Genomic DNA, 21,474 nt, shown 5'->3' on the forward strand with positions numbered 1-21,474 from the left:
GAGCATTGACCGACCAAACAGAGTGAATCTTTTCCTTTTCCCGACTAACGCGTAACGGATTAGCTACCCGGCTACTCGATCGTCACCAGGAAAACGGACCAAAGAACCTTCCACTCTTGGAATCAGTCCTTTGTTTTCGAGAGTTGAACACTCGCTTGGTCGAGACCTCAAATTGAAACTACAAGGAGACCTGAACGAACCTTCCTAGCGTTTTTCTTTGTTTCTTTATCTACTTGCAAAAGCTAAGGTTCAGGAATCTAAAGTTTCTAGCCGAGTATATCGCGAAACTATAAAGATAGCTGAAACATCACTTAGAAAAAACTGCAAGTACAGATAGAAAACACAAAGGGCATGCTTAGCATAGCAACTCGCCGACTAAAATGAAATAAAGACATATGTCTAAAGGTACAACAAAAGGGTCTATCAAGACCACAAACACAGAAATATATAAATTACAAGTTCTAAAGAAATCAGATCGTTTGATCTTCATCATTCCCGTTGAGTGGTTGAGCAACAGAAGGTTCAACCGGGTTCCCAGCAATGGGAGTCGCATCCTCCTCCGGTCGAATCGAGGCAAGAGGCTCCACACCGGGCGGAGAGCTCGCAGCGTCTCCCTCAATGACATCGTCGGTCTTCTCCTCCTCACTTGGGCGTGGTTGCGATATCTCTCCAGCATCACCATCACCCTCCTCGCCTTGATCCCCCGACGAAGAATCCGAGACAACAACAGGGTCTTCAACACCCTTTTTCTCAATCCCTTCGTCGGTGGTTGGAGAACTTCTCTCGGGAATCTCCTCTAGGTCCTCCTTCTCGGGCGATTCCTTATGGGCGCTCTCCTCGGAAACCACGGCCTGTTCTGTCGGGGCCGATGTGACGTCACCCAATGGTTCCTCAGGCGGTTCCTCAGTTACCTCGCGCGAAGTAATCAGCTGGGAGGCTGTCTCCGGCCTGATCAGGTCCACGTTCGATCCGTAGGGGTCGAACGTCCTCTTAAACCTCTCTTCCACAAAACGAGATGGGAGAACAAGCGGGAAAAGGGAGAAATCTCTATCAGCCAACAGACTTACTCGCAGCTTGGTGACTTCTGCTTCATAAAGCTTTTCTTGCTCTGCGAACATGTCGATCATGTCTTGCGGGATCGCCACTCCGCTCTCCTTTATCATCTCAAGACATTTCTTTGTCCCAGAAGCTTGCCCGTACAGGTTTTTCGCCTTCCCAAGGGCGTCTACATGAGCAAAGTGATCTCGCACGCGAGTAAAAGAGCGACCCGCCTTCTCGATCATAGCAGTTTCAACCCTTTCTCTTTCTCGGGTGACTTCTAGAGCCCGGGAGTCCTTCAGACGTTGCCTCTCCCTAACTAACTTGTCGACTGCGGCGTCCCTCTCAGCGAGTAGCTCGGCCTTTTCCTTTTCAAGGCCCGCAGCGACTCCTTCCAGATGAACCTTCTCGCGCACCAATTCCTTCTTTGCCGCTCTGTCAGCCTTCAGCTTGTTCTCAAGCTCTTCGAACTTAACTCGAAGAACTTCTTTCTCCTTCGCTGCCTTCTCACTATTCTGCTTGAGTTCAGCTCTTACCTTTTCGATGACCTTCAGCCTAGTCGCAGCCAACTTGTCTGCAGCTCCTAATTGGGTCATCGTCTGCTTCAAGGTAGTATCATACCTTTCGACAAGGAAGTTCATGCTTCCATCACTCTGCAAAGAAGCAAGAAATTAATCAGTCAAAACGGCTAAGCTCAACAGTCTCACAAGCAAATTCTGAACACACTGCAAAGGAGGAGCAAGGTTACCCGAGCTCTCAAGGCGGCGGCGCCAATATACTCATTCCTAAAGAAGAGATCCTCCAACTGCGGTAACTCTCTCGTCCCACCGCGAATTTGACGCGTCAGCTCCGCACATCGCAACGGGTTAAGGATCAGGGGGGTCTTCTCGTCGTAGAGAAACTCCACGCGGTCGGGATATTCGACCCTCCCATTTTTGGGGAGAGAGCCTTCTAAACGAGGACCCCTACTCGTAGAAGAGCCGGGGACGGATTTCTCGCCACCGGCAGGCTCAGACCCAGAACCACTCCTTTGCATCACGGCCTTCCTCTTCTTCTCCAAAGGCACGTCAGGAGTCGTCTCATCCTCCCTAACGGCATCAGTTTGGGTTGGCACGACGACCGAAGAACTAGGCTCAGTTCCAGCGACCTTTTTCTTCGTCTTCTTTTTAGGACGCTCTGCGAGTATCGCGTCGCCCGCAGTGGCCTCCTCGTCTCGGGAAGTCGCCTCGTCGCGGGTTCTCTTTTTCTTCTTCTTTATCTTTGGACCCTCAGATGACGTGGCGAGAGAAGCAGACAAAAGCGGAGAGGTCTCATCCGACGGCTTCTCTGTCGTCTTCTTATCCTTTTTCTTCTTCTTTGGACTCGGATCTGGAGCCTCGACACTAACGCCCTCCTCGCGCGAGTTGGAAGCTCCCTCTTTTGAACCTCCACGATCTTCAGAAGTTTCGGCATCTCCAGAGCCAGTCGCCCCAGAGGGGTTAACCGGAGCCGATTTCTTCGACAGCAATTGCAGTCTTCCCTTCAACAGAGCACTCAGGTCCGGGACTCCTTCCATTTCCCTTGCTTTGTTAAGAAGCTTCTGTTGCTTGCGAGTAAACAGAGAAAGACGAGACCTGCGGGGACCGACTACACAGGGAAGTCTCGACTCCCAATCAACTGCAAAAGATAAAAACCTAAAGTTAGAGTTCAACCTCAACGAGTCAGAAGAGTTTCAGGAAAGGAAACAACAAAACCTACCTCTAGCAATTCTAGCTTGTTGACGACGGATCCACTCGCGACTAAGGTCCGGCCAACGAAGATGACTGTGAGCTGCGATTGCTTGGGCACTCTCGAAAAACTTCTCCGGGTAGGCAATCGTATTCGGATGACAAACTGCATAAAAAGGAAGCGACAGAGACAGTTAGTTTTGTTGAGTAAAGAACAGGAAAACTACGAGATCTCTACCAAGTTCTTTATTCCATAAAACGCGGTAGTCGTCCCCAGGCGGTTCCTCAAAAGCATGTTCATCAGACTTAACGTAGAAGTATGCGCGCTGCCAGTCCGGCGTCTTGTTCGGATGACCAGTTAGGACGTTGTAACTCGAATGCATCTTCACCGAGAAAATCCCATTTGGCTCCGCCTTTGTGGAGGTTAGTTCTTCGAATACTCTCACGCTCATCAAGATATCCATCTCCGCTGCCAAGACCATCAACATCACGGCTATGCGTAGCGACCCATTCAACAACTGAGAGATCGCGATATCCCTACGGAACGCGTACGACGTGATCAACCGAGGGATCGGGAACCAGAGCTTGGTCTGGTCCTTGAAGTATGAATCGTACACGCATTGATATCCCATCGGAGGCGACCAAGGACGCTGTTCGATAGAAGGGATTAGGTAGGTAACGCCGGCGCCGCCACATTGTCTCAATAAGTCCTGCACAGTCTTGTCGGATGAGCAGGAGCTAAACACATTCCCCCATGATTGGACCCGCGGGTCACGCAGCACTTCCGAAGGAAGACGGGGTAACCTCTCGAAGATCCTGCCCGGATGGTAAATGACAGGGCGACAGTCAATCCGGTCATAGCGAGTACTCCGAATCGCAAGGGGATATTCCAGTCGGTCAGAACTGACTCCTCGGCGCGCTCGCCTACGGGGTCTCACGACTGCTCCAGGCGCTTCAGAACCGCTACCAACATCATCTTCAAGACGTCCCCCGCCTTCGACGTCTTCCTCGTCTTCAACTTGCCGCTCTTCCTCTTCGCGAAACTGTCGGTGGGCGTCGGCGACTAAGAGACGTTGAGAGAGACTCAGATTCTCTGTATCTCTGAGAGCGTCCCGATGGATCAGCTCGAACTCGTCTAAAACACCACCATCTGCGTCCTTGGCCGGACTTGAAGAATCGGCGATATCTTTCCCTTTTTCTTCGCGAGACAATCGGCTCTTCGAAGCCATGACTATCGATTCGGGGACGACTAGACCGGAAATTAAAATAAACCGCACCGTCGTAGAGACGTATCTAGAGAGAGAAAATAAATCTAGAGAGAAGGGAGAGAAAGTGGAATACCTGAGCTTGCAGAGAAGAATGACGGGAGCAAGGGGGAAGAGCCTATTTATAGCAAAAACAAGGGCACTCCCTCCGAAGCGTAATCATTAGGTCTACAGGAGCCTAAATGGGCCTCAAAGGCCGCCTAAATACCCAAAGGCTTACTCGTGACGGTTCAGTTTCTCGCTCGAACCGGTCTCTAATCAAGGCGCTCGACCAAAATTAATCTCCGGTTTCGGTACAAACCGGTTTTCTAACGCAAACCGGTGAGATCAACTTGAATTCGTACATCTGGCCGAGTAAAACGTATCCCACGACAAAAACCTCGACGAGTAAAACAGGTCAGGAAGAAGTGTTTCTCTAAGCGACTAGAAACGTCGATCAAACGACAAACGACTAAACATGTTAGGACCTGTTATCCGAACGAACCTGATCCACAAATTCACTGAGACCACTACGCCGCTCACAAGTGAACTGGGGGGGGGACTTATTGTAGGAGATGGATTACATCCCTCCACAAGGCCCGCCAAATAACAGGTCCTAGCCCATTAAACTCAGCTAGTTTAGTCGGCTCAGCGGCTAAAGGTGCTGACTCGGCTCCAGAGTACTTTTAGCCGATCAGATAAGCCGATCGATGATACTCGGCTTGGAGGGAACAGTTCCAGGGCCTGCATACTCGGCCTTTGGCGACGAGGCCCAAAAGACAGGGCGATTAGGGCATCACCGGCAAGGACACTATAAAAGGAGAAGAACATACAACGACAAAGGGATTTTTGGATAAACCACACACTAAGCGGCTAGATTTAGGGTTTCCCATCGATCACTCTGATCTTGTTGTTTAAACCTCTATCTTGTCTCCTTATTTTCCCGACAATCTTGTAATCCCTTGTTTGATTCTAATAAAACGTCTTTAGTCACCCTATCTTGAAGTTCATCTTTCCCATTGACTGAATCTCGTACAAACAAGCTAGCTTCAAGCGAGCAAAAGCTTCGTCCCTTTGCCAAATCCCACAGCAAACCACACCGTCTTTGCCTCCACAGCATAAAGAACATAAGGAGAAATAGTGGTAGTGGAGCATAATAGCTGCGACTTTGAAATGTTTATAAAACGTGGTCGTTTTAGATGTTTAAGGTGACTAACAGTTTTGTATTTAGTTCCAGTTTAATTTCAGTTATTTTCAACACAGTTTTCATTTACTACAAATCATCTTAAACCAAACCGGGGAAGCCCACTTTCTCACACTCTTTTTTTGTCGTATCTGAATGGAGCATTTGGTAGCATCACACCCACTACAGCTCGCCCCAATCCCCAAGTTTCAAACTTCACCCTTCTCTCCCTTTCTTAAACCCTTCCGACCACGCACGCACGCGCCGCAATGCACGCCACTATCCTCTCACCACGCGCCACTCTCTTCCCCTGTAAACCTCTCGTCCCTTCGTACTCTCGCCGCCGCCGCCGATCAACCATCTCCTGCTCCGTCCAACCCGTAACCGCCGACCCCTCCCCTCCTCCCCTCACAGACTCCTCCAAGAAGCTCAACAAGTACAGCTCGAGAATCACGGAGCCCAAGTCCCAAGGCGGGTCGCAAGCCATCCTCCACGGCGTGGGCTTGTCCGACGGCGATCTGCTGAAGCCCCAGATCGGGATATCGTCGGTCTGGTACGAGGGGAACACGTGCAATATGCACCTGCTGAAGCTGTCGGAGGCGGTGAAGGAGGGAGTGGAGGGAGCTGGGATGGTCGGGTTTAGGTTCAATACGATCGGGGTGAGTGATGCTATCTCGATGGGGACGAGAGGGATGTGTTTCAGTTTGCAGTCTAGAGACTTGATTGCTGATAGTATCGAGACTGTGATGAGTGCTCAGTGGTATGATGCCAACATCTCTATCCCTGGTTGTGATAAAAATGTGAGCTTTTCTTTTTAATCATCACTCCTCTTGTGTTGTTATTGTTATGTGATTGGTTTGCTCTTATTGTGTCTAGATGCCTGGAACAATTATGGCCATGGGAAGGCTTAACAGACCTGGGATTATGGTTTATGGTGGAACCATCAAGGTACTATCTTTATCAAGTCTCCTTATTGATTAGTTGGTTGGATCCATTTGTTCACTTTTGATTTTTATTGCAGCCTGGACACTTTCAAGAGATGACATATGACATAGTATCTGCTTTCCAGGTTTCGTTTTCTTCTTTCTTGTGTCTAGTTTTGAGGGCTTACAATTATGTGTTTATGTTTTTTTTGTAATCAATTTTGTATTTTCAGAGTTATGGAGAATTTGTTGGTGGGTCCATAAGTGATGAACAGAGAAAGACTGTCCTTCATAATGCCTGTCCTGGAGCTGGAGCTTGTGGTGGCATGTACACTGCTAATACCATGGCTTCTGCAATTGAAGCTATGGGAATGTCTCTTCCTTACAGGTTACTTTAAGATCATACATTCTTCTCCTATATTTATGCTTAAATGGAAATCTTAATCTGTTTTTTTTTTTGTCATTTTATGAAGCTCTTCGATACCTGCTGAAGACCCGTTGAAACTGGACGAGTGCCGGTTAGCTGGAAAGTACCTTGTAGAATTGCTAAAGATGGACTTGAAGCCCCGTGACATCATCACTCCAAAATCACTTCGTAATGCGATGGTTACTGTCATGGCACTTGGGGGATCAACCAACGCTGTATTGCATCTTATTGCTATTGCCAGGTCTGTGGGTTTGGAGCTGACTCTTGACGATTTCCAGAAGGTCAGCGACGCGGTTCCGTTTCTAGCAGACCTTAAACCAAGTGGGAAGTATGTTATGGAAGATATACATAAGGTGCGTCTATGGCGTTTTGCTTATAAGTCAAATTTGTATGCTATTTGATCATTTTGTTGGTGTTGTTTTGATCTACAGATTGGTGGCACACCAGCTGTTCTTCGTTATCTATTAGAAGCTGGTTTTATGGATGGGGATTGTATCACAGGTAACTTTGTAGAAAACTTGATATTAACATTTTGGATTGCTTGTAAAACTGATTACATAATTGTTCTTTTTGTGTCTTCTGCTACCAGTCACAGGGCAGACTTTGGCTCAAAATTTAGAAAACGTCCCTCGCTTACCAGAAAATCAGGTAGAGCTTATGTTACTGGTTATTTCATCAGACAGAATCCATGAACTGATTCTTCTTGATTATAATGAATGCTTGATTTATTTCTTCCAATGTCCACCAGGTTATAATTAGACCTGTGTCAAACCCAATCAAAGAGACTGGACACATCCAAATATTGAGAGGAGACCTTGCACCAGAGGGTTCTGTAGCAAAGATTACTGGCAAAGAAGGGTTATATTTCTCTGGTAAATGTTCATTTGCTCTTTCTAGTTAAAATACTTTTATCAACTTTAGAGGGCTTATACAATGGAACTGTTTTGTTTTTAAGGCCCCGCACTTGTATTTGAAGGAGAGGAATCTATGCTGGCTGCTATATCAGCAGACCCGATGAGCTTTAAAGTAATTGCCTTTCTGATAATGGAGTAGTTTTACTTTCTAATATCTGCTGCCTGAGATGTAATATTATATGTCGTTTTGTTACAGGGAACAGTGGTTGTTATCAGAGGAGAGGGTCCTAAAGGAGGTCCAGGCATGCCTGAGATGTTGACACCAACTAGTGCGATAATGGGTGCCGGTCTTGGAAAGGTACTACTTCCCTTTTTCTTTTCTAAGTTATAGAAACTCGTTTTTCTTTGTTATGAGCTGAGTAACTGAGATCAATGCTTTTATTTTGCAGGAATGTGCATTGCTGACTGATGGTAGGTTCTCTGGTGGCTCACACGGTTTTGTTGTTGGCCACATTTGCCCTGAAGCTCAGGTCTCTTCACTGGCTCTCTCTCTGGTTTTTGCAATCTTTAAATAAATGTGAAGATGGTAATGTTGAAAGCTTTCTTGGGATGTCCAGGAGGGTGGTCCAATAGGTCTGGTAAAGAACGGAGACATAATCACAATTGACATAGGAAAGAAGAGAATAGACACACAAGTCTCACCCGAAGAAATGAATGAGCGTAAAAAGAAATGGACTGCTCCTGCATACAAGGTTAACCGCGGAGTTCTATACAAGGTATATTAGTGAAAACCACCACTTGTATTTGTATGTCTCTTTTATCGTTTTGCTAACTGGATGATACTATTCTGAAAACAGTACATCAAGAACGTGCAATCGGCTTCAGCTGGATGCGTGACTGATGAGTAAGCGAAAAAGTAGTGTTTTGTTCTTGAGGGGAAAAACTCTCAAGGCTTGCTATTGCATTCTTTAGTATCATTGTTAGCTTTTGGATTTATCTTAAGACTGATCATCATTAGCTGTTTGGAGAGTTTGATTCTGTAAGTTTTGATTGTGGTGTTGCAAATAAAAGCAGATTTGCTGAGACGAAACAGACCAAATTTCTAGTACCGGTTCGATTTGTATCAAACCGAATGACTTATTAATTTCGGTTATGAGTAAGTTGATCAAAGTTATAACCAATTTGAGTATGGGTGGTATTAGAAACATGGATTTTACTGAAGGTTACCTGAAATAGATTTTGAAATAGACGGTCCATAACCGGTTTAGCCATTATCCAAGAGATCTAAATATTTCATATTTATTTATGGCTTTCACTTTGTGTGGGTATGTTTTGACACTTCCATTTTAATATGTGAACCGCTACTAACATCATATGGGGAAATATACACCATTCTATTACATTTCATGTTTCTAACACACCTTGGCTATATAATAAATAAATTACAAAAAAATCAAGTAAATATACAACAAAAATGGCACTCTCTTCTGTTCAAACATTCGTGTTGGAATTATTCTTTTCAAGGGTCTGTTATCACTCACTATATGCTGTATTCTTGATTTTGCTCAAGCCTAATCAAGCCCTCAATTTTCTTTTGGGATCAAATAGCCAAACGAATTCTTCCAAGATGAAAGGAGACGAAACCACAATAGCGGTTCATGGCTGTGTCAGGATAGCAAGAAGGGCAAGAAAGGGCAAGAAAGGGCAAGAAAGGGCAAGCTGATCAAGTCGTGCGCATTAGAGAAGCTTGCTTGTCCTTCTGCAATTGGTGGTCTCTCTTGAACAACATGAGAATCCGGCTGCTTTGTGGGTGAATCATTGTCTATTGCCATATTCTGAGCTCTAACCGTTGTGCCTGCACTTCAAGTTTTCTCAATAACTCTTTGTTCAACTCCTGTGGTTAACGACTCAGAGTCATAGCTATCAACAACATGCTCATAGTGGACCTCATATACATAACCTCATCAAGATCTGATTCACCCGACCCCGGATCCAGATGGCAACACGCCCGCACCAAGAGTCATCAACTCCAACTTCTTTAACATCACTCTCCTCTCCTCGTTGGCGCTCCTCCTCACAGCAAACCCTAATTTCCTCCCGTTGCAAAACATAGTCAAACCGGTACAGAACTCAAGAGGCAAGACTTTAACTCGGGTCTTAAATGTGTACCATATTTTGTTTGAACGAAGAATGGATTGTGATTGAAAATTCTTAGGAGTGTTATTCAATCATGTATGTTAATGGAACTAAAATCTAAACATAAACCACTGTTATTCAAGTTATGATTCTAAATTCTATTTTGAGCAATTTTTGAGTAAATTTTGAGTAATTTCATTGAGTTTGAAAATATCTATACCTCCAAACTTTCATTGTTTTCAGCTATGCTTTCATCCTCTATCGTGATTGTTAATATATGATATAGTTAAAAATTTATGTCTTTAGCAACATTAAAACAATCGACAAGGCATGTTAAAATAAAATACACACAATTAGAAAACATTGATTTAATTTTAAAATCATGAGAGAACTGAGTTGAGTAATGTAACTTTGAAATCATAAAATGTTGATGAGATTTGAACATAAAGAATAGAAGATACAATTACACACAAATTGGAGAATACGAAGGAAGAAAAAATATGATACATAAAAATGGAGAAATAAAAAAAAAAGCGAGGAAGAAGAAAAAGAAAAACTAAAAGAAGTAGAAGACCATAAGAAGTACTTTTAAAAACTTTGACTATTATTCAAAAAGGGAAATATAAATCTCTTCTGGTTGAATTTGTTAGTTTATATATAAAATATTGCAAATTATTAATATTTAACTTGGATAATTTAGTCATTTTTCTTATATAAAAAAGGTAGTTTTTAAAATTTAAAAAAAATTGTGAAAATAAAATCTTATATAGGAATATATCCAAATTTTCTCTTAAATAATTTCATATCTTTTGTTTAATGAAAGCATAAACATAACTAGTCGTCCACAAAAAATATACAATAACATTAGGTGTAATTTTTAGAGTAATTTAAAACATTTAATAAGAAATGTATGAAAATATGTGGTGTATATACACCTCAACATAATAATCAAGTTATCATTTAATAAAAGTTTCTAAATTAATAATTATAATCAGTGTTTTAAAAACTGGACCGGACCGGCCGGTCATACCGGTCCAGCCGTGACTCCAAAGTTGATTAGCTCACAATTTTTGTTACTTTAAGCTTAAAGACACCTCTCTTAAGACATGTTTTACAGGCAAGTGGGCTCAATACGACGTTGATAACACGAGCCTTCAACGCGAAAAGAATATCAATAAACTCTGTCGAGGAGGTATTGGGTAGAACTTTTTTTTTTTTTGTAAAATGTTAAATTTATATTAATGAAAAATGAAGGTTTATGTACAAAGAATCATAAGAATGAAGCTATGTTTCTAAGCCTATACCAATGAGCTAGTTTCCTCTGAACCATCTTTGAAGCAGTCCTAGAAGCATGGGTTTCTCAAAGTACCGAGTTGACATAATCCTATTTCTGACAGTTTTCTCAATAAGGGTAGTCAACTGGCGACCAGTTTCAACTTCCCAGTATGCCTCCTATCATTTCTCTCATTCCAAAGATAGTATATAGAGGTTTGAAACACCAACCTCAGTAATATGAATGTCAGTTTATTATAATTGTGCTCCACCAGCCAGTTTAGTGCCATCTCCCAATCTAGATCAGCATTTACTCCCAACAAATCTACCACAACTGCCACCATACAGTGAAGGTGTATGGACATGCAAAAAAGAGATGCTCTCTGGACTCATTTGGCTCTCCACAAAACACACAGCCTTGTACTACTCCCCACTGTGTCATTCTAACTCCAGTTGCAAGTCTATCCCAAATTGCTAACCAAGTAATGAAGGCAAAACGAAGCACCTCTTGGATAGAACTTTTTACCGAGATAGTGCTTTTTCAACTCATATAACTGGATGTCTGGATCTAATATATATGATTTGGTGATCGAAATCTTTACAGATAGAATTTTTAACGGAGTTTTGGAAAAACAAGTAATTTCTACTAGGTTTTTATCCTATATTTATGTTCATTAGGATTCTTATTAGTTGGAACTTCGAGATAGCATACATCAAATATTTAGATAGTTAAGGCTTTTATAATGGCGACCACCCTTCATGTTCCTCATTTTTCATTCTGGAAAATTTTCACATTATATCAGTTACAAAAAAAAAAGTTTTCACATTATTGGTTTTTATTTTATCATTCGCAATGTCCATAATATTTGATCATAGGACTAACAAACACGTGTATGTGTTTTTCAAAAGCTTATTTTAGAGGTCCCAAATAGGATATTGTGAATCCACCAATAAATATCTTATATTAAGGGTCTGATCGTAGAGCAGAAGAGAATCATGAGAAATGCAGAACAAATAAAAATGCAGGAAAGATTGCAATTAATCCCCATTCATAAATTAAAAGCAGAACAAAAAAAGAATCTATCTATCTATATATATATCTATCTATATATAGAAAGAAGAGTTTTCTTCACTCCTAGGCCATTCACATAGGATGCCATGTTAGAAAGTCGAAGGCTGTCGTCGTGCCACGTGTCCCTGCATTCAAAACAATCTCTTCGCATTTCTATACATACAAGTAGTTTGTAACTGACACCTTAATGCACATCAATAAGCCCTTATATGTATATAGAGAGATCCATCGCAGCCACTACATATCATGATAATACTCTAAGATATTATTTAAACAACTTTTAGTTATGGTCAAGAGATAAAACAGAGGAAATGCTGGACTTGCAGGAAGATAGTGGAGTAACCTAGGACGTCGTCATCCTTGCTCAGTCACGAGCGCATCTAACATTACCGACACCGCCTAACATCAGGTTTGTTCTGCTTATATATCTTTAAAACATCCAAAAGTTGTTTTTTTTTTGGATCACTGAAAAAGTAATATTATTCAAAGATTATATGTTTGTTAGTATTGATTGTATAGGATGTATAGGGATATATATTAAACACGTATGTTTACAGATACAAAATAGTACTTGATTTCTGTTATATATTGTAATAGTGGATTAGACTAAAAAGGAAAAAAAAATGTGCTTATAATATGTTTTAGTTTTTAGTTTGAGAGAAAGAAAAATTTTAGTAATAAATAGATGTAGTGTATTATACGGGGATTATTATGATTTTGAAACTAAAAAAAATATATATGAAAATTGCACATTTCGAATGCGAGTGCAATTCATATTAACTGGGTTTAGTTATCCTCAAAAAAATATTTAGACAGAAATTATATTTATATCCACAAACTAGATAATTTTAGTTTTACAAAAAAATTTAAATTTGTGTACATTAATTATTTTACTTAATTTTTTATAAATTTGTTTTGAACTTCAGAAATATTATTAACACTTTTTTATAGATATATTCTTAATTTTAATATTTAAAGATTAGATGAAATAATTTATAAGAAAGGTCTTCTTTTACTATCAATTTGAGATGTTAATATATTCAAATTTTAATATAAAAATCAAAAAGTATATATAGTTATTCTATTAACTAACCTGTACTATAGCATAATAAAATAATTTTAAAATAATAGTTAGTTTAATATGTATTTTGCTGATCTATAATATTTTTGTACAAAATAATATATGGTCGTATTCGTTCTGTTTGTGCATTATATTCTATAGCCAATTTAAAATTTTATGTAAGTATAAATATATAATCATCAAAGCATACTATTCCTCCGATTAATTGGTGTGTTTTACATTTGCTTTAGTTTATCTCTAGCAAATTACTGACATAACATAAAGCAAAAATAAATCCTCAAATATAACATAAGTAAAAAAACAACAACAAGTACTAATAGTAGTAATGACATTGTCCTAAACAACTACAAAATATATTCTTAGTGACTAAGATTACCTCAAAGTTAAAACTTTATTATAAAAAAAAGAATTCTGGTAATCGAAAACTCAATCTCATTTTCTTAACATAATCACACTTACAACCAACTGAACATAGAAGAAAATTTACACAAAATTATATATTTCATAATAACCGATACATTGAATTATACGCGTAGCGCGGGCCTGCCCTAGTTAATAAAATAAAAAGTACTGTATGCAGTTAATTAATGAGTTACTTTTTCGTCCAGCAGGTTAAGGCTTTGAATGGGTAATACAGATCAAAATATGCAAATCAACCGATAATGTAAATCAAACAGAACAAATCATGCAGATCACGCAGATCACACATAACAAATGCAGATCAAACTCGTTAAACTAATTTACCGAATTATCATATTTTATTGAATGCAATGTTTTGAAATTCAGACTAGACATTGACTCAGAATTGCAAGTGGGTCAATTGTCATACCAGTTCAACTAAATTTTATATTTTAAGTTAATTTTAAATTAAGTAACTATATATATATGCATAACTGTAAAATTATTTTTATAATCTTTATACCATTGTTAGAATCTAAAAAGATATGAAAATAAAATATTTTTTTAAAATAATATAAAAATATAACAAAATCTAATTTATTTTAGATAGATATTAAAAAACTTGAAGTTTTTTGAATTTTTTTAGAATTTGTAATTTTTTGTAACTTAAATTTCGGAAAACGGCCTTTAACATCGAACCATATCACTTCTTTTAATGAGTTTGACCGGTTTTGATTGGATTTACTAGTTTAACTCAAATCTGGTTTTTGGCAAGTATATAGATATATGCGTTAAAGAAAATATTATAGAATTTAGTACATATATATATATAAAGAATATATCATTTTACATATTTTTATTAAAAAAATATCTTAAACTTCATATATATTAAAACTAACAAAAAAAACCAAAAACTTAATATTTAAAAGTATTTTGTGGTTTATGACTGAAAAAGTGAAGTTATGTGTAATATTTGTAGGTTCGAATAATTAATGTCGGACTCATGTCAGTTTTTTTTTATTAAACCCAAAACATAGCCGAATTAAAAATAGTTCCAATTTACTTCGAGTTTAAAGCAAAAAGAAAATGAAAACAAAAAATCCATGAAAGTTCGATTTAAAACCGTATATGCCCTACAAATATTCAAGTAATTCAGCCGGGTTGAACAATTTTTATTTTTCAAATTTTAGGTAGAGTACCCGTTCAGTTTTTGTAAATTTTGGTGTAGTTTCATTTTCATATTTTTTGTTATGTTCTAGTTATATTAATTAGTATATTTATATATTTTATAGTATACTAAAATAAAGTGTAAAATACTTCTTACAAAAAATTATGTTAAATTATGAATATGTCAAGTAAACATATAAAGGTTCTTTTTTTAATATTATAGAACTTTTTAGTTTATAAATAAAGAAATGAAGTTGTGTGTAGTATTTATAGGAAAAAAAAGAGAAAAAAAAAACGAAAATATCACCCATTGGGCCTCTATTTTTGATCAACCTCTTTTATGCTGTGTTTGCGGGACAATATCTTTTACATATAAACAGTGTTCTGCATGCATATAAAAATGCAGTCTATTTATTCTACATATTAAAGATGAATGGACAAAAAATGCAGATTAAATTGTAGTCTATTTCTCCTATGTTTTTTCTGCATTTTTACTGCATCACATTCATATCCTAAGAGGAGCAGAAGGGAGTGGGCGATACCCAGGTGACCAATGGGGTTTGTAGCTTTTTCTTTTTCCATTTCTTTTTTAGTCTATTATATATAAATGATATAATAATTTACTTCTTTTGATTAAAATGAGTTATATCCAGTAATACTAAGTAAGAACTAGATTTTGACCCGCGCTTTAAAAGCGCGGGATTTGTCGCTTTTATAAACATTTGATTTTATACTAATCTATAAATTTTATGATATACCATGATTTAAGAATCTTACAATTACTTTTCTTGTGTATGAAAAACATATATGATATGTTTTGTGTTGATATGTAAAATTTAAAAGCTTTATTTTTTATTTATCATATTAAATCAGTGTTTTACATAAAGAAATATTTTTTTTTAGTATTAATGATTTTGGTTGTGCAATACAGTAGAAACCCCATAAATTAACATTTCATAAATTAACAAACGCAGTAAATTAATAATTTTTTTAGTCTCGAATTGAGGTAGTTCAAAATATGATAAAATCGATAAAATAATAAGATAATAATTTATTTAAAAATCTTATGTAAATTAATGGTCCCACTAAAATCATAGATTAATAATATATATATATATATATATATATATATAGATATTATATAAATATAAACAGAAATCAAATTTTTTATTTTTTATTCACAATAGAATTCATCTTTGTTTTTCTTAACATTTCAATACTTTTGATAATCTTTAGTAAAATTATATCTAAAACATTTAATTTATATAAAAATATTTGATATACACCAAATAGTAAAAAAATAATGGAAATTCAATTTTCTAAAATTTAATTAATGTATAGTAAATTTTTAAAATGAAAATTTTGTAAACTAATGAATCTATAAATTAATAAGTCCCAACATTATTAATTTCTAGATTTTTTAATAATATTGATTCTTAATTATGTAATAAAGTATATTTTTAGTTTAAATGTCTCATTTTGAATTGATTATATCTTTCACAATTTTATGTTGATACTTTTGCATAACATATTATTAATATACTTTAGTTATCCTATGTTATTATAAATATTATAAGTTCCCAAATTTAGTACCTACTTATTCCTATTTTTATTGCAGTATGATACAATATATAATTTAAGTTATCTTGGATGTTTAGAGACATTATTCTTAGATTAACCTAAGTTGGTTTAGACTAAGTAAGACTAAATAAGTGAGCTTCCAAAATGGGTTACATCAATACTATTAAAAAATTAATTAGTAGCTAATTTTTTTTATTCGGTTGGGTAATAAGAAGATCAAACAGTGGCCCAAATAATTCAGTTATTGGGTTAGAAACATTTCACAGATAGATTTCACAAACTTATTTTTTTATCTCATGTGAGTCAAATCGGACGGTAAAAAAAAACTTCATTTCTCTCCCTATCAACCGATGATCTTGTCCATTCACCCATGCAATTCCACACCATCAAATCCGATTTCTTCAGGTAAATCTTCAATCTATTAGGCTAATAGTATCATCTGAATGTGCTTTGACAAGCTTCATGAGAGATCTAAAAACTGACGTCTCCAATGGCTCCTTACTCTTTTATATTTACCCATTTAAACCTTTGATTTGTGGCTTGGATCTTCTGTTTTCTCGAGTTTCAAAACTGAGTTTCTGATTATCGTAAGTTTAATGTATTTGGAGTTGTAATTTTTTTGATTTCTTATGTCTTTTTCTTTGTTTATTTGTTGATAGACTTCGGTTGATTATCATAAATATAAAAAGAGGTAGCTCAGAGCCCAGTTTTTGATAATCGGTTGTCTTCTTTATTCGTTTTTATGTTTGCTCAGTTCATATCTCTCTGAGTTCTCTGTTTCGGGATAATAAAAAAGTTTAAAGCTTATAAACATTTATGATTTCTTACATATGATGTTTATGGTTGTCTTCTTGATTCGTTTTAGTTTCTGATCAGTTCAGATCTTTGTGTTGTTATCTTTAATTTGTTGTAGAGTTACACTCATGTAAGCTGTAGGCGCTTATATAATGATTAAACATATGAACAGATAAAAGAATCGGTCTAATTACTGTATGAACTCATTCTCTTACTTGTGTTCCCTTGAAGAATGTTCCACCCCTTGTACATGATTCGTTTCTTGAAAATTCACCGAGCTGAATGGACAAACTATGGCGTCGTTCCTTATACTGCTGCATCCCTCCAAGTAACTCCATTGGCTGTTCCATGCGTTAGAATTGGTTGTTTCCCAAGTAACCACGTCATTCTTCCTCTCACATAGACGGTTGAACATGAAGAGGTAAAGAGAATCTCTAGAGCCTTCCTATCTTGGTTACTTTTTTCTCAATCATCTTAAATATTATCGTTCAGATTTTCATGGTACTACATAAGGGTTTAGATGGTTGTAGATATAGTGAGTGGGGATGTGGGTTTTCGTAGGGATTACACGAATGGAACATGGTGGAAAGATTTGGCAATCTAGAATATTACTTGGAATATACTTCGTTAATGATTCACAGTATATTTTGATTACTAACTTTCCGCATAAAATTATTAATATAGTTCGTAACTTTTAAAACTGAATATATAGTTGTTCAGCCAGATAGAAATTTATGTGTTTGCCGAGCGAGATTTGAAACTTTGAATTATATCAGAATATTTTTGAAATGTCCTGTTTTATTTAAATATAGATACTTTGAAGATTATCTTGCATATACGTGTAAGGAAAATTAGATATTGTGATTTATTAGTTTACAAAAAAAAAGATATTGTGATTTATTATATTCAGTATTTATGTTAACAGAATTATAATTTTCTTGTTTTGCTTTTTTTTTCGTTAGTGATTTGTAAAAGATTTGAAACTATCATGATTGGCCGGGTATTTATGATTTAGTTTTTTTTTGTTTAGATTCTTTTGATCGATTTGTAGACGATTTCAAAAAACTTCCTTATTTTTCTAATTTTGGGTTATTGAATTGAAAATATATGTGCAACTAAGATGATATCCCGCGTATATTGCACATCTCGATATATTCACAATCTAAAGTAACTGGATAGTAAAACTTTTATTATATATAAGCTTTAATTGTTATCCAAATGAGTACTTGCTGTTTATTTTTATTATTACTGATAATTAAACAAAATAAAAATGATTACGGGTTTGTGTCTATTTCATACTATACATCTCAAAAGGCAAACGTGCAAAATATACAAACACGAATATGTTCATATATGTTAGATTTTCATATTTCTGAATAGGGCATAATGTTTAGTATTAAGCATCATCCTTATATAATTGTATCAGAATATCAAAACTTCGAATTGTTGTAATGTGATTGTTGATAGAGCCCGATGATCAGAGTCTCAATATTTATATGTTTAGAAAGCACGAAGACTTTTAACGTGAAACAGATAAGAAGTTTGTATAAAGAAAAGAAATTTAATTTATGTCCGTGAAATGGAAAGGAAACTATAGTTGTTTAAATAGATTATTGGAATAAAAAATATTTCATGTAAAATAGAAAAAAATATAAAAACATAGACTAAAAATATTTCAGTGGCAGAGATCTGTAATTATTTCAAAACTCTAAGGTGACCTCAAAAAAGGCCCTTCAGTTTTAATAGTATTGATTCAGTTGTTCTCTAAAAATATATTATAACATATGCATGTATTTTCATATTTTATTTAATTAATTTTATATTTTAATAAAAGCAGTATTTTTATATTATGTTTAATTAATTAAGTTTTTTAATTGATTCATATATCTACATTAACTAAAACAATTCAAAAAATTAAAGTACGCTTCTAGTTAGTTTTTTTCAGCACGTCTTTAGTTAGGTTATCAATGAATTGTAAAAATAATTAATATAGAGTTTATCTATATATATAAAAATATGTTCGCCTCCCTCCTATGATGCTACGTCATCAAGTAATGCGTTATAGGAGTGACATGTGTCCCATTTTATATTTGAGGCCAAAATAAAACAAAAAGCCATCAGTGGTAATTGAACTCAACACCTCTAGCACAGGTAATTTCTCTTAGAACCACTAGGCTAAAGTCATTTTTTATAAATATGTGACCACGAAAATACTTATTATCGTGTTGGCTGGAAGTCCATGCTTCTTCTGCTTGTAGCCAAGGCCGGCACTGAACTGACGTCAAGATGAAGATCGTGAAGTTAAAAACTTTGCTCCAAATAGTTTTGCAATGTTTCCAACCTTTATAACTTGATGCATATAATATATATCAAAATACATTTGTCGTACACGCTTTTATTAATTTTGCTTTTAAAAGAAGGTATTTGCAGTTATAAATATTTTGTGCCAGTGAAGTAATGGTTGAAAAACCTCTATACATATGTCATTTTAAAATAACACCCAACTTTTATATATAGTCAATACATATATTCATGTTATATTATAGACTAAATATTTTCTCTTTTAAAAATATAGAAAACAGTTTTTTTAGTCTACAAGCAAATGTTGTAGAGCAAGTATGCATTATACAAAATAATATTTATTTAAAATCCATACGCAAAAAAATAAAAGTTGATATATGCCTCTTTCTGACACATGCACACTCCACTATGAATAAGAATTAAAAAAAAAACAGTATTGTCATCAAACTTTATCACAAATCCACATTTGTACATCTATAATTATGAGTTGTACAATTAGTTAATTTGATACAATACCAAAGCAAGAATAATCGAAAAATAACTATACCACCGTATACTAATAAGTAACACATAACAGATAACCAAATTCTTGAATCTTAAAACAAATTTCAACTCGAGCATCTAGTGAATATCAAATTAACTACGGGCGGACCGACCCTATTATTTAATAATACTTAGTAAATCGGATAATTCGGACAAATTTTAATATTTTGGATAAAAAATCAAAATATTCGAGTAATTCGGTTTTTTTGGATAATTTAGATAATTTAAAATACTTTAGATTAAAAAAAATATTCTTGTATTTCGATTTTTTTATAGTTCGGTGTATAAGTAGGATGTTTAGAATATTTGATATTTCTAATACTAAATATAATTAATATTTTTAGATATATAAATTTTATTTTGAATATTCGGGTACCGTTCGGTTTTCGGTTTGGTTTCGTTTTTTTGGCTAAACAAATATAGGAACCATTTGGTTATTTTTGAACTTTGGTTTTGGGTTTGGTTTTTTTTGTTTGGTTCCGGTTCAGTTTTCTATTCTCGGTTTTAATGCCCATGCTTAATTAATGATATAGTTGAACCAAATGGTAAAAAAGAACCGAAAATCAAACAAAAAATAAGAGCAAAAGAAGAATACTCTTTAGAATTTTTGTAATTGTGATAAATTTTCATATAATTTACAATTTCACTATATTTATTAGAATGATGATATTTATTGTTATTTTGTTAATATTATATTTATCTTTTATTTTGTTGAGATATTTAATTTTTATTAAAAAAAATTAACATGTATTTAATTACGATAATTTATTAAATTAGTTTGATCATCATCAATTCTGATTGATCTGCATGATTTGCATTTGTTATGCTTGATCTGCATTTTTGTTTGATCTGCGTTTTTTTGATATGCCTCACTCATCTTAAAATATTTTAACAACGATAAATATAAGAATAAATTGATAAAATGATAGGGATGTCATTTCATCAAAAAAAGGAAGAAGATAGGGATGTCACATTTAGAACAGTGGGGATTAGTCGACAAAAAAAAAAAGGGAAATCTGTTTTTTTAGAGCAAAAAAAAGGTAACTATGTCCCTTTAGACTAATCTGTACTACTTTATGTCCTATTAGACTAATTTTTTTCGAAAATGGCAGTAATGCCCTTAAAATTGTAATTTTTTTAAAAAGATAAATAATGAGTTCGACAAGCGGGATCGATCGATCCAGCTTTACAAGTTACAGTGGATCGATCGATCCCGATCATTATTCAGAACAAAAAAACGCGAAATATATACTGATCGACCTGGTCCATTTCACTCGATCGGCGAAGGTCGATTCCTTACAGATCGACCGATCTGTAAGGATAGATCGATCGATCCCGTGCCCAGGAAAGAATCCCAAATCGATTTTTTTGGTTTTGTATGATTATATCCGGGTTGATTCCCACTTGATTTGAACCGACCAAGCATGATTTCAACTCTTTAAGCTCGATTTCTCTGGGACGAAACCCTTAATTTCCCATTCACGAACAAAGGGGGAGAAAATCAAATTCTCACCCAAAGATCATTAACCCTAACTCACTCAATTCTCTGATTTGGACGATTATTTGGCCTAACTCATACGATTTCGTGAGCTTTTTACGAATCTATCACTCTTTAGTTCGTTCTGCAAAGGTATGAAACTCTATCTCCACTTCTTTTTAGAGTTTGAAAATAGAAAGGTAAAAGGTAAATTTTTTGAGTTAGTTAAGATATTTAGGCTTCAATCATGTGTTAAGGTGATGATTAGAGAAGAT

At 35.8% G+C, this 21,474-nt stretch overlaps 1 protein-coding gene across 1 annotated transcript; it reads left to right on the forward strand.

Annotated features, from left to right (window-relative positions):
* Positions 1-5,440: 5,440 nt before the first annotated feature.
* LOC103831845 (dihydroxy-acid dehydratase, chloroplastic) lies at positions 5,441-8,556 on the forward strand. Its single transcript, XM_009107782.3, has 13 exons — positions 5,441-5,971; positions 6,048-6,119; positions 6,193-6,240; positions 6,328-6,482; positions 6,568-6,874; positions 6,953-7,022; positions 7,111-7,169; positions 7,270-7,393; positions 7,477-7,547; positions 7,632-7,733; positions 7,825-7,905; positions 7,993-8,151; positions 8,233-8,556. Exons 1-13 carry the CDS (start codon positions 5,441-5,443, stop codon positions 8,281-8,283), a joined length of 1,830 nt encoding a protein of 609 aa, XP_009106030.1. The 3' UTR covers positions 8,284-8,556.
* The last annotated feature ends 12,918 nt before the right edge of the window (positions 8,557-21,474 follow it).

The sequence above is a fragment of the Brassica rapa genome, chromosome A01, assembly GCF_000309985.2.
Source record: "Brassica rapa cultivar Chiifu-401-42 chromosome A01, CAAS_Brap_v3.01, whole genome shotgun sequence".
Taxonomy (NCBI): Eukaryota; Viridiplantae; Streptophyta; class Magnoliopsida; order Brassicales; family Brassicaceae; genus Brassica; species Brassica rapa.